Source organism: Chiloscyllium punctatum, chromosome 3 (assembly GCF_047496795.1).
Source record: "Chiloscyllium punctatum isolate Juve2018m chromosome 3, sChiPun1.3, whole genome shotgun sequence".
In the NCBI taxonomy this organism is placed as follows: domain Eukaryota; kingdom Metazoa; phylum Chordata; class Chondrichthyes; order Orectolobiformes; family Hemiscylliidae; genus Chiloscyllium; species Chiloscyllium punctatum.
Window position 1 is genome coordinate 32756255 of NC_092741.1, and position 13951 is coordinate 32770205.

The 13951-nt window shown below is 42.0% G+C and overlaps 1 protein-coding gene across 5 annotated transcripts in view; it reads left to right on the top strand.

Moving 5' to 3' along the window:
- babam2 (BRISC and BRCA1 A complex member 2) overlaps positions 1 to 13951 on the top strand; it is a 204281-nt gene that overhangs the window by 2815 nt on the left and 187515 nt on the right. For all 5 annotated transcript variants that reach the window (XM_072551249.1, XM_072551230.1, XM_072551257.1 and 2 more), the window contains exons 2-3: positions 5447 to 5628; positions 9396 to 9472. In XM_072551249.1, the coding sequence (XP_072407350.1) occupies positions 5501 to 5628; positions 9396 to 9472 (205 nt within the window). In that variant the 5' untranslated portion in view covers positions 5447 to 5500. The remainder of the gene's footprint in view (positions 1 to 5446; positions 5629 to 9395; positions 9473 to 13951) is intronic.

A 13951-nucleotide genomic window follows, 5' to 3' on the forward strand; every position in this document is an offset into this window, starting at 1 on the left:
GAACCTCTCTCACCTGAGTTGAAACTAAACTGACCACTGTATAGTTTGCTGATGACCACACGCAACATCATTGCTCATTCAGCATCAGATTTGCAAGCCACTCTTGATCTATTTCATTTTGCTTACAAAACAAAGTGCATATTCACAACAGTCTAACCTTAATTTTGTATATTTAACTAGAGTTGCTTAATATTTTCGAAAACCTTAAATTTACCTGGACCATCTCTGACACCTCCCTCCCCTTCCTGGACCTCTCCATCTCCATTAATGACGACCGACTTGACACTGACATTTTTTACAAACCCACCGACTCCAACAGCTACCTGGATTACACCTCTTCCCACCCTACCTCTTGCAAAAATGCCATCCCGTATTCCCAATTCCTCCGCCTCCGCTGGATCTGTTGCTAGGAGGACCAGTTCCACCACAGAACACACCAGATGGCCTCCTCCTTTACAGACCGCAATTTCCCTTCCCACTTGGTTAAAGATGCCCTCCAACGCATCTCGTCTACATCCCGCACCTCCGCCCTCAGTACCCACCCCTCCAACCGTAACAAGGACAGAACGCCCCTGGTGCTCACCTTCCACCCTACCAACCTTCGCATAAACCAAATCATCCGCCGACATTTCCGCAACCTCCAAATAGACCCCACCACCAGGGATATATTTCCCTCCCCACCCCTTTCCGCCTTCCGCAAAGACCGTTCCCTCTGCGACTACCTGGTCAGGTCCACGCCCCCAAACAACCCACCCTCCAATCCTGGCACTTTCCCTTGCCACCGCAGGAACTGTAAAACCTGCGCCCACACCTCCTCCCTCACCTCTATCCAAAGCCCTAAAAGGAGCCTTCCACATCCATCAAAGTTTTACTTGCACCTCCACTAATATCATTTATTGTATCCATTGCTCCCGATGCGGTCTCCTCTACATTGGGAGACTGGGCGCCTCCTAGCAGAGCGCTTTAGGGAACATCTCCAGGACACCCGCACCAATCAACCACACCGCCCTGTGGCCCAACATTTCAACTCCCCCTCCCACTCTGCCGAGGACATGGAGGTCCTGGGTCTCCTTCACCGCCGCTCCCTCACCACCAGGTGCCAGGAGGAAGAACGCCTCATCATCCGCCTTGGAACACTTCAACCCCAGGGCATCGATGTGGACTTCAACAGTTTCCTCATTTCCCCTCCCCCCACCTCACCCTAGTTCTAAACTTCAAGCTCAGCACTGTCCCCATGACTTGTTCTATCTGCCTATCTCCTTTTCCACCTATCCACTCCACCCTCTCTTCCTTGACCTATCACCTTCATCCCCTCCCCCACTCACCCATTGTACTCTATGCTACTTTCTCTCCACCCCCACCCTCCTCTAGCTTATCTCTCCACGCTTCAGGCTCACTGCCTTTATTCCTGATGAAGGGCTTTTGCCTGAAACGTCGATTTCGAAGCTACTTGGATGCTGCCTGAACTGCTGTGCTCTTCCAGCACCACTAATCCAGAATCTGGTTTCCAGCATCTACAGTCATTGTTTTTACCTTTTCATAAACCTAGACAATTCCTGCAGTCGATCAACTTTGTGTTCTTGGTCACCCTTTTAATTGCAAAACTATAGTATGTCTTTGACTAGAGGCTTGGAACACCTCGTCCTCTGGCCATCTTCCAAGTTCCTTTTCAACTTTGGCTGAGATTCATAAAGATGTATAGCACGGAAACAGACCCTTCGGTCCAACTCATCCATGCTGACCAAATATCCCAACCTAATCCAGTCCCATTTACCAGAACCTTGCCAATATCCCTCCTGTTCATATCCCCATTCAGATGCCTTTTAAATGCTGTAAGTGTACCAGCCTTCACCACTTCCTTTGGCAGCTCATTCCATACACGTACCATGCTCTGTGTGAAAAGGTTGCCCCTTAGGTCTCATTTATATCTTTCCCCTCTCAACTTAAACCTATGCCCTCTAGTTCTGGACTCCCCCCCCCCCCCCCCCCCCCCCCCCCCCCCCCCCACCCCAGGGGAAAGACTTTGTATATTTATCCTATCAATTCCCCTCATGATTTTTATAAAACTCTATAAGGTCACCTCCAACACTCTAGGGAAAACAGCCCCAGCCTGTTCAACCTCTCCCTATAGCTCAAATTCTCCATTCCTGGCAACATCCTTGTAAATCTTTTAAATGGTTAGTAAGTTTGCAGATGACACCAAAATTGGAGGTGTACCGGATGGCTCAGAAGGTTGTCTCAGATTACAATGGGATCTTGATCAGATGGGCCAATGAGCTGAGGAGTGGCAGATGGAGCTAAATTCAGTTAAATGTGAGGTGCTGCATTTTGGGATAGCAAATCTTAGCAGGACTTGTATACTTAATGGTAAGGTCCTAGGGAGTGATGCTGAACAAAGAGACTGTGGAGTACAGGTTCAAAGCTCCTTGAAAGTAGAGTTGCAGGTAGATAGGATAGTGAAGAAGGTGTTTGGGGGGGGTATGCTTTTCTTTATTGGACAGAGTATAGGAGTTGGGAGGTCATGTTGCAGCTGTACAGGATGTTGGTTAGGCCACTTTTGGAATATTGCATGCAACTCTGGTCTCCTTCCTATCAGAAGTATATTGTGAAACTTGATTTAGAAAAGATTCAGTCAGTAGTTGGAGAATATCTGCAATGGCTTCTCTCCATGCTCACGCACTGATGTTCCACAATGAACGATTCTTGGTCCTTTCTCTCAAGGCCCTACTTCACATCCATGTACTATCTGTCAACAACACTCTCCAAAAGCACTGTATACTGATACCACCCAGCTCTATCTTGGACCCACCTCTCGCCTCCTCCTCTGTCTCTAATGTGACATCCAGTATTAGAGGAGCCGAAATTTCCTCCGAGTAAATATTGGGAAGATCCAAGCCATTGTCTTCAGACCTTGGTCCGTACCTACTCCCTACTCAAGTCTTGGTGCCACATTTTGACTCTGAGATGAGCTTCCAAGCTTTTTCCTACACTGTTCCCACCTCTAACTTTCCCCGATGTATCATTCACCAAATGTGGATGCACTAGCACAGAGAAATGTTTGGCTAACTGACACCAAACAAATATCAGGATAATTGGGTCATTTTCGGTTTGGCAGATGAGGAAATAAAAGGACACTTTCAAGGCAAACTCTGACTAGTACAGCACCACAGGGATCAGTGCTGGAGCCTCAGCTATTTACAATGTACATTCATAATGTGGAAGCAAGCATATAAATTATAGAAGGATGGGAAAAGGAGGAATAAGGTTGATTTAGCAACTAAACAGGGATTTATGCATGCAGTCATTCTCCTTACTCCTTGAGTGAAATAGCAACATCTTGAGGAATGTTCATATTACTTCAGAAGAGGAGGTGCTGGACTTCTAAAGGTGAATAAATCCCTGGTCTGTGATCAAGTTTACCCTAGAACTCTGGGAAGCCAGGGAAATGATTGCTGGGCCCTTTGCTGAGATATTTGTATTATTTATAGTCACAGGTGAGGTACCGGAAAACTGGAGATTGGCTATCGTGGTGCCGTTATTTCAGAAAGATGGTACAAAAAACCCAGGAAACTATCGACTGGTGAGCCTGACATTGATGGTGGATTAGTTTTGCAGGGAATCTTATGGGTCAGTCTTTACATGTATTGGAAAGGCAAGGACTGATTAGGGATAGTCAACATGGCTTTGTGTCTGGGAAATCGTGTTTCACTAACTTGATTGAGGTTTTTGAAGAAGTAGTAAGGATGATTGATGAGGCAGAGTGGTGGATGTGATCTATATGTAGGTAAAGTGTTCGACAAGACTGCTCATGGTAGATTGGTTAGCGAGGTTAGACCACGTGGAATACAGGGAGAACCAGCCATTTAGATACAGAATTGACATAAAGGTAGAATACAGAGGATGGTGGTGAAGAGTTGCTTGCAGACTGGAGGCCTGTGACCAATGCTGTGCCACAAGGTCCACTGTTTTTTGTCATTTATATAAATGATTTGGGTGTGAACACAGAAGATATGGTTAGTAAGCTTGCAGATGACACCAAATTGGAGGTATAGTGGATAGTGAAGAAGGTTACCTCAGTACGACGGGATCTTGATTGGATGAGCCGATGGGCTAAGAAGTGGCAGATGGAGTTTAATTTGGGTAAACGTGAGGTGCTGCATTTTGGGAAGGCAAACCATGGCAGGACTTGTATGCTTAATAGTAAGGTCCTGGGGAGGGTTGCTGAACAAAGAGACAGGTTCATAATTCCTTGAAAGTGGATTTGCAAGTAGATAGAATAGTAAAGAAGGTGTTTGCTAGGTTTGCCTTCTTTGGTCAGTGCTTGAGTATAGGAGTTGGGAGGTCATGTTGTAGCTGTGCAGGACATTGGTTAGGCCACTATTGGAATAGATTTGCATGCAAATCTGGTCTCCCTACGACAGGAAGGATGTTGTAAAACTTTGAAAGGATTCAGAAAAGATTTACAAGGATGTTGCCAGGGTTGGAGGGGTTGAAGTTTAGGGAAAGGCTGAAAAGCTGGGGCTGTTTTCACTGGAGCATTAGAGGCTGAAGTGTGACCTTGTCGAGGTTTATAAAATCATGAAGAGCATGGATAGGATAAATAGAGGGCAGAAGTTTAAGGTAAGAGGGGAAAAATTTAAAAGGGCCCTAAGGGGCAACTTCTTCATGCAGAGGGTGGTGCATGTATGGAATGAGCTGCCAGAGGAAGCGGTGGAGGCTGGTGTAATAAAAACATTTAATAGGCATCTGGATGGATATGTGGACGGGTAGGGGTTAGAGGTATATGGGCCAAGTGCTGGCAAATGGGACTAGATTAATTTAGGATATTTGGTTGGCATAGCCGAGTTGGATCAAAACATCTGTTTCCATGCTGTACAGCTATATGCCTGTATGACTACCTCTAGCACAATTTTTCAGATTTTCTCTTGCTATAACTTTTGGTTTACTCTAAAGACCCACATAAAGCTACATCTAACGTTTTTGAACTTGAACCGATGTTAACTTTAAGAGCTTCTTAACAACATATATCAAAATTCATGAATTAGCCTTATAATGCAAGAATTAAATTTTAAAATATGATCTTTTCCTCACAAACCTCGTAGTGTACAATTTAATAAATTAGGCCTTGCTGGTTATACAAATATGCCAATGAGGTGATTTTAACATCGTACAATGTTTGGTGCAATTAGCCCAGAAGTTGTTGATTATTATTAAAAGCTGATTCATAAATGTCAGTAGTAAGTTTCCTTCAATCCATTCGTTGATCTGGCCTATAAGCCACTCTAGTTATCGCTTTCCTATGACACTGTCATCCCAATTTTAAAAATAGTTATTCTAATTCTATGATATTCACCTCCATCCGATATATTGTTTTGATTTCAAACAAGTTTCTCTTGACTTATTTTATTTTGGTCTAAGTATGAGCTTTTTTCCTTTGAATATTTAGCACTGCAAGCTGCCCTGTTTATTGGTCTTCCACTGTGGAAGGAATTGAGTCAAAATGTCACCAGAAGTTGCCTTAAACAGAATTTCCCCTGCACTTCGTCCCTTTATCTCCAATGTCGTCAGAAATGGAAAAATTGGCTTAGATGCTACAAACAATCTGAAAATAACTGACCTTAAATCTGGGTAAGTGCTGAATGAGTACTCCAAGTTTAATTATCTTGTTATTCTGTCATTTTTGTTTGTGTTTTCCCAATGAAATGATTTGGTGTAGCTGTATGTTTTTCACTGTTGAATAATGTTAAGAACTTTGTATTTACATTCTGTTTGTGCAATCCAGGCGTAAAATTGGCTACAATTAATTTTGAATTTCCAAAGTGGAGACATGTTTTATACCAGTTTTAAGAACAGTTAGTGTATTAATGTAGACAATAATCAGTAATCATAATTCTATTACTTAGTTTGAATGTAATTATTATTTTCAATTTTGGAAAGGAAGTTGCAAGATCTGGGCTTTTACATGTTTGTGCATTTCAGATTCCTGTACAGTCTTTTCTGATTATTGTACCTTGTGTGTGTTATAGCTAATGATTGCAGAAGTATTCCAGCATTGCTCGATGTGCAACACTTGCAAGTGCAGCACGTCTTGAATTCTTTTAAATATAAATCTCGCTGCATGGTAAAGTCTCTGTATTAACAGTGTAAGCTGACCTGATTTTAGCTGAAACAAACAGCTTGTCCTAGTGACAAATTTATACATAGTCAAAGTCTGCAGTGCTTTGCAACTGATTATATCCATGACCAAATAAACAAACAAGTGTTTAAATCATGATACCAGGACCTTCTGGTCACTTGGTCATTGTTCCTCTTCCCCAGGAAAGGAATAAAGTATTTATTCAACTTTTTGCTGTTTGTGACATCTTGCTGAGTGCAAAGTGAAAATTGTGTTTAGCGATCAAGTCGAGAGTGGGGTGCTGGAAAAGCACAGCAGGTCAGGTAACATCCGAGGAGCAGGAGAATCAACGTTTCGAGCAAGAGCCCTTCATCAGGAATGTGTTTAGCTATGTAGAGTGTTTGTTTGTTTTTTCATTTTTTAAAACATGCTTACTTTAGTGATAGAAAGGGATAGGTGTATGTTTACTTTACTGATAGAAAGGGATAGGTGTATACTACTGGGCAAGAGTTACAGCCAGGGGAAAGGCAATTACGATACGATTAAGCAAGATTTTAGGAAGCATAGGATGGGGAAGGAAACTGCAGGGGATGGGCACATTAGAAATGTAGAGCTTATTCAAGGAAAAGCTCCTGAGTGACTTAGATAAGTATGTACCTGTCAGGCAGGAAGGAAGTTGTAGAGCGCAGGAGCCGTGGTTTACGAAGGAAGTGGAATCTCTGGTCAAGAGGAAGAAGGCTTATGTTAGGATGAGATGTGAAGGCTCAGTTGGGGCACTTGAGGATTATAAGGTAGCCAGGAAAGACCTAAAGAGAGAGCTCAGAAGAGCCAGGAGGAGACATGAGAAGTTGTTGGTGGCTAGGATCAGGGTAAACTCTAAGGCTTTCTATAGGTATTTAAGGAATAAAAGAATGACGAGAATAAGATTAGGCCCAATCAAGGATAGTGGTGGGAAGTTCTGTGTGGAGTCAGAGGAGATGGGGGAAGCACTAAATGAATATTTTTCGACAGTATTCACTCTAGAAAACGACAATGTTGTTGAGGAGAATACTGAGATACAGGCTACTAGACTAGGTGGGATTGAGTTTCACAAGGAAGAGGTACGAGAAATCCTGCAGAGTGTGAAAATAGGTAAATCCCCTGGGCCAGATGGGATTTATCCTAGGATCCTCTGGGCAGCCAGGGACGGGATTGCTGAGCCTTTGGCATTGATCTTTAAATCGTCATTGTCTACAGGAATAGTGCCAGAAGACTGGAGGATAGCAAATGTGGTTCCCCTGTTCAAGAAGGGGAGTAGAGACAATTCTGGTAATTATAGACCAGTGAGCCTTACTTCAGTTGTTGGTAAAGTGTTGGAAAAGGTTATAAGAGATAGGATTTATAATCATCTAGAAAAGAATAATTTGATTAGGGATAGTCAGCACAGTTTTCTGAAGGGTAGGTCGTGCCTCACAAACCTTATTGAGCTCTTTGAGAAGGTGACCAAATAGGTAGATTAGATTAGATTAGATTACTTACAGTGTGGAAACAGGCCCTTCAGCCCAACAAGTCCACACCGCCCCGCCGAAGCGTAACCCACCTATACCCCTACATCTAGATCTAGATCTAGATCTACCCCTTACCTAACACTATGGGCAATTTAGCATGGCCAATTCACCTGACCTGCACATCTTTGGACTGTGGGAGGAAACCGGAGCACCCGGAGGAAACCCACGCAGACACGGGGAGAACATGCAAACTCCACACAGTCAGTCGCCTGAGGCGGGAATTGAACCCGGGTCTCTGGTGCTGTGAGGCAGCAGTGCTAACCACTGTGCCACCGTGCCGCCTGAGAGTAAACCAATTGATGTGGTGTATATGGATTTTCAGTAAAGCGTTCAATAAGGTTCCCCACATTAGGCTATTGTACAGAATGCGGAGGACTGGGATTGTGGGAGATATAGCAGTTTTGATCAGTAATTGGCTTGCTGAAAGAAGACAGAGGGTGGTGGTCATTGTTGGGAAATGTTCATCCTGGAGTCCAGTTACTAGTGGTGTACCGCAAGGGTCAATGTTGGGTCCACTGCCGGCATTTTTATAAATGACCTGGATGAGGGCGTAGAAGGGTGTGTTATTAAATTCGCAGACGACACTAAGGTCAGTGAAGTTGTGGATAGTGACGAAGGATGTTGTAGGTTACAGAGAGACATGGATAAGCTGTAGAGCTGGACTGAGAGGTGGCAAATGGAGTTTAATGCGGACAAGTGTGAGGTGATTCACTTTAGTCGGAGTAACCGGAATGCAAAATATGGGCTATTGGTAAGAGTCTTGGTAGTGTAGATGAGCGGAGAGATCTCAGTGTCCAGGTACACAGATCCTTGAAAGTTGCCACCCAGGTTGACAGGGTTGTCAAGAAGGCATACAGTGTTTTAGCTCTAATTAAGAGGTTCCGAGTTCCGGAACCATAAGGTTATGCTACAGCTGTACAAAACTCTAGTGTGGCTGTACTTGGAGTATTGTGTACAATTCTAGTCACCACATTATAAGAAGGATGTGGAAGCTTTGGAAAGGATGCAGAGGAGATTTACTAGGATATTGCCTGGTATGGAGGGGAGGTCTTATGAGGAAAGGCTGAGGGACTTGAGGCTATTTTCGTTGGAGAGAAGAAGGTTGAGAGGTGACTTAATAGAGACATATAAGATAATCAGAGGGTTAGATAGGGTGGACAGGGAGACCCTTTTTCCAAGTATGTTGACGGCGAGCACAAGCGGACATAGCTTTAAATTGAGGGGTGATAGATATAGGACGGATGTCAGAGGTAGTTTCTTTACTCAGAGAGTAGTAAGGGTATGGAATGCTTTGCCTGCAACAGTAGTAGATTCGCCAACTTTAAGTGCATTTAAGTTGTCATTGGACAAGCATATGGACATACATGGAATAGTGTAGGTTTGATGGGCTTCAGATTGGTATGACAGGTCGGTGCAACATCGAGGGCCGAATGGCCTGTACTGTGCTATAATGTTCTATGTTCTAAATAGTATAAGGTGCTTCCAAAACATAATTTCTACATTTTTTGAATAAAGAAGAAATTGAGAAAATCAAAGAAATGTTATTTTCTCACAACATGATCTGTCTAATATCGTTGTTTTGGTCTTGCATAATTACTGAAATGCTTATACTTTTGGCAAGAGAAATTCCAGTTTTGGATTTCAATTCTGGCAATTTTTAAGGTAGTTGTTATTCTATGGGTGTTTTTCTTTATTTGGTGTTGTTGAAATTCCTCTTTGGTTTCTCCTTTCAGGTGCACATCACTAACACTTGGACCCTGTTGTGACCGGTTTAAGCTACATATTCCATATGCTGGAGAAACCCTAAAATGTGAGTTTTATATTAAGATATCACTTAATGAGATGATTTATTCATGCAGATTTTTTAAAAAATCGAAGAACATACTGTGCAAACCTTATGTACTTAATAGCATTCATTAATTGTCTAATTAATTACAATTACTGTTAGAAGAATCATAGAATCCTGACAGTGTGGAAACAGGCCATTTAGCCCAACAGGTTCACCACCGACCCTCCAAAGAGTAACCCACCTAGACCCATTCCCCTAACCTATTTTTACTCCTGACTAATGCACCTAATCTACACAGCCCTGAACAGTATGGGCAATTTAGCTTGGTCAATTCACCTAACCTTCTTTATGAACACTTCAATAAAAGTATATTTGCATACACACTGATTCACTGACTGTTCTGAAGCATGTGATTGTGGAGAAATATATCATGGTTTTTTTTTTGTACTCCCCAGCAAGCAGGAGTGTCTCTATATTTCAAAGCATTTGGTTTATGATATATGATGGTGCTGTGCTACTTTCCATGAGTTTTGTTGTGTAGATTTACAAATGACAATCTTCAAAATTACAGCCAGTATTCCTTTTCATCCCATATTATCATGATAATGTGAGGGCAAATAAAAATCCAACCCAGTGCCTGTGTTTACTGACTAATTCCTTACTCGTGGATGGCAATTATTACTTTTCACAGGGTTACTTGTGCATTGGTGTCTATTGTCCAGAATTTCCAAGATTCTGGGTAGGTGTGTGTTTTTGTTTTTGAGAAGATTGTAGCTCAGGTTGAGATTCAGGTTACTGAGCTGGTAGGTTTGTTTTCAGATGTTTCGTCACCTTGCAAGGTAACATCAGTGAGCCTCCTGTGAAGTGCTGGTGTTCTGTTCCGCTTTCTATTTATGTGTCTTGCTCTGTTAAGGTGGGTGATAACATTTCCGGTTCTTTTTCTCAGAGATTAGTAAATGGAGTCCAAAATATGTTAATTGATGGAGTTCTGGTTTGAATGCCAGATCTCTCGGAATTTCTGTGCGTATCTCTGTTTAGCCTGTCCTAGAATGGATGTGTTGTCCCAGTAGAAGTAGTGTCCTTCTTCATCTGTGTGTAAGGGTACTAGTGATAGCTGGTCATGTCTTTTGGTAGCTAGTTGGTGTCCGTGTGTTCTGGTGGCAGGTTTCCTGCCTGTCTGATGTAGTGTTTGTTACAGTCCTTGCAGGATATTTTGTAAATGTCATTCATTTTGCTGGTTGGTGGTACAGGGTCCTTTTGGGTCATCAGTAGCTGTTTCAATGTGTTGGTAGGTTTGTGGGCTACCATGATGCCAAGGGGTCGGAGTAATCTCGTCGTCATCTCCAAGATGTCTTTATATGGTAGTGTGGCAAGAGTCTGTGGGTGTGTTGTGTCTTGTTTGGGTTTGTTGTTTAAAAATCGGTGGACTGTGTTCATTGGGTACCTCTTACTGAATATGCTGTACAGGTACTTTTCTTCTGCTCGTTCCTCGGTGCTGCAATGTGGCCTGTTTAAATAGTACCCTGATGCAACTCTGTTTGTGGGTGTTGGAATGATGGTAGGTTTGTGGACTACCATGACGCCTCGAGGCCAGAGTAGTCTGGTCGTCATCTACCACCACACTGAAACAGCTCCTGATGAATTTAAAAGACCCTGTACCAGCAACCAGCAGAATCAACATCATGCATGAAATACCCTGCAAGGACTGCAACAAACATTACATTGGACAGATGGGCAGGAAACTAGCCACCAGGATACATGAGCACCAACTAGCCACCAAAAGACGTGACCAACTATCACTAATATCCATACACACAGATGCAGAGGGTCACCAGTTCGACTGGGACAGGCAGAATAAAGACACTCAAGGGAATTCCTAGAGGCCTGGCATTCAAACCGGAACGCCATTAACAAACGTATTGATTTGGATCCCAGTTACCAATCTCTCAGAAAAAGAACCAGAAGTGATATCACCCACCACAACAAACCAAAACCGATAAATAGCAAGCATGACAGAACACCAGCGCTTCATCGGAGGCTCACTGATGATGTTACCAGGCATGGTGATGATATGTCTAAGATCAAATCCACCAGCTCAGCAAGCAAACTTACAACCTTAGTACAAAGGAAGGTGGGAAAGTAAGTTGTGAGACTTATACAGAGCCTTCAAAATGATGATGACAGATAAATGAATGCACAGAATTTGGCAGATGGAGAATAATATTGGCAAATTAGATTGTCTACTTTGGAAATAATTGAAAAATGGGTGTAAATAGTGAGAAATTGCTGGAGTAGCAAGAGACCTGTACTTGAATCATAAGATTTTAGCATTAAGGTGAGCTTGTCGTTAGCAAGGTGATGGAATGTTGACCTTTAAAGGTAAGGGAGATAGCGGATAAAAATAAAGAAGTTTTGACATGCTGATACCAGGAAATGGTGAGACCACACATTGAGTGCTGTTCATAATTCTCCCTGAAGGAGGACTCATTGGAAGAAGGTCGGAGAAAGGAAACTAAGCTAATTCTGGGGTTATATTTTGAGGAAGATTTGAGCAGGTTAGCCCATTCTCGTGAGAAAAGTGAGAGGTGACTTTATCGAAGCAATTAAGATTCTAAGGTGGTTTGACGGGGTGGCTGAGCAGATATTTCCTATCATATGAGATCCGTAGAATTAGGGGGCACAATTTTAAGTAGTCTCCCACTTAACTCGCAGTTCTGAAAGCATGTCTTCGCTGACAATAGTGCGTATTTGAAATTATCTTCCAAAGAACAGTGAAGACAGGATCATTCAATATAATCATGATTGAGTTAGAGTTTTATTCTGCGATGATGAGTCAGGGATTGTGGGAAGCAGACAAGAAAGTGGAGTTAAACCTTCATCAGATCATTGTCAAACATTTTAGAAGTGATTCCTTGAAAGGGTCAGTTAACAGATGTTAGCCAGTGTGTGTGCATAGAACTCTGCTGATAATCAATTTAGGTTTGTCAGTAGGGCTCACAATGACATGCTTGCATGTTTTGAAAGCTTCATAAATCACTGTATAGGGCGCTGTTCTTTGCAGACAGAGAACATGTACACATACTGTGCCTGTTTCAACTTGACAAAATAGTTGACAGCCATTCTGTGGTTCATTTCTCAGAACTGTGCCTTAGTAAACCTACTTGGCTTAAAATTTAAATAAAGCTTCCTGCTTTAAGTATACTAAAGTCAAACATTCATAAACTTAATTGCCTTTTAATTTGTTCTGTCATCTTAAAAGGTTGGTGAACATGAATTTTCAGGTTCCTTTATTGTTGAGTGTTAACTTCTTCCCCCAAACAAATAGCATAATGTTAATTGTATTGCCTTTTAATGTTGTTCCTTCCAGAATACATCCTTTTACACATGTCTGCATTCATTTGCATCTGCCATGTATATGGTTAGTCTAAGACTTTTTGAAGTTTGCTGACTGTAATGACAACTATTATTTGCAAACTTAATTATACACCCTGTACCAAATTCAAATCACTAGGGTGGGAAAGTGCAACAATACTTCTCTCCAAGTATAAAAGAACAAGGGTAAAAATAAAGTTGCTACAATTTTACCTCCGCATAGGGCTACTCTCTCATGTGTAAGAGAGAGACAGACAGAACTGGTGATTTAATCTGGAGGTCATTATGCCTCTGGCAAGGGGAGAGGTTGGGAAGGAGGTGTGAGAATTGTTGGCTGCACAACTAGCTGCAGTGCAGAGTAATGACAAGAGCTTGGGTTCAATTCCTACATTTTCATGAAGGGGGTTGCTGGTTAGCAAAGTTGACTCTCATTTCAAACTCTTCCCTCATCCAAGGCATAGTAACCCTCAGGTTGAACCACCACCAGTCATCTATCTCGAATGACAGAGCAGCCCTATGATCAGGGTAGGGCTATGGTGGCTTTACCATTTTTTGTGTGATGCATAGTGATACCAACAACCAAGGGGGTTGCTGGTTAGCTCAGTTGGCCAGACAGTTGATTTGTAATGTTGAGTAAAAGAACAGCATTTGTTCTATCCTGTAGTATTATTAAACTAATAAATTCCAACTCTTTAAAACCTTTCAGGTAGATTAGCAGGTATTGAGATCTTCGACAAATATAATGAATTGAGAGGACCAGTGTGAATTCATGCTGCAGTATAGCAATGCAACAATAAACAGCCTGAAGACTTCTAATATTAGAAATGAAGTTAAATTGTATTTAATTTTGGATCACAGAAGATGAACAGTTTTGATAAAGGCTAATTTACAAAATTGAGCAAATTGTTTTGGTGCTTTTGTAAATGCCAAAAATTGAAAAATGAAGATCACAAAATCCAAAATTGCTCAGAACAATTTGAACTTTTTGTTTTGAAGTCCAACGTTTCGTAACTATTTAATAAGATAGTTGTCTGATGCACTTTAAAACAGTTTAATTTCTTTGAAACTTTACACTCCATACACCTGAATGTACAGGAAATGAGTTTGCAGATCTTTCTGAAAAAGTAT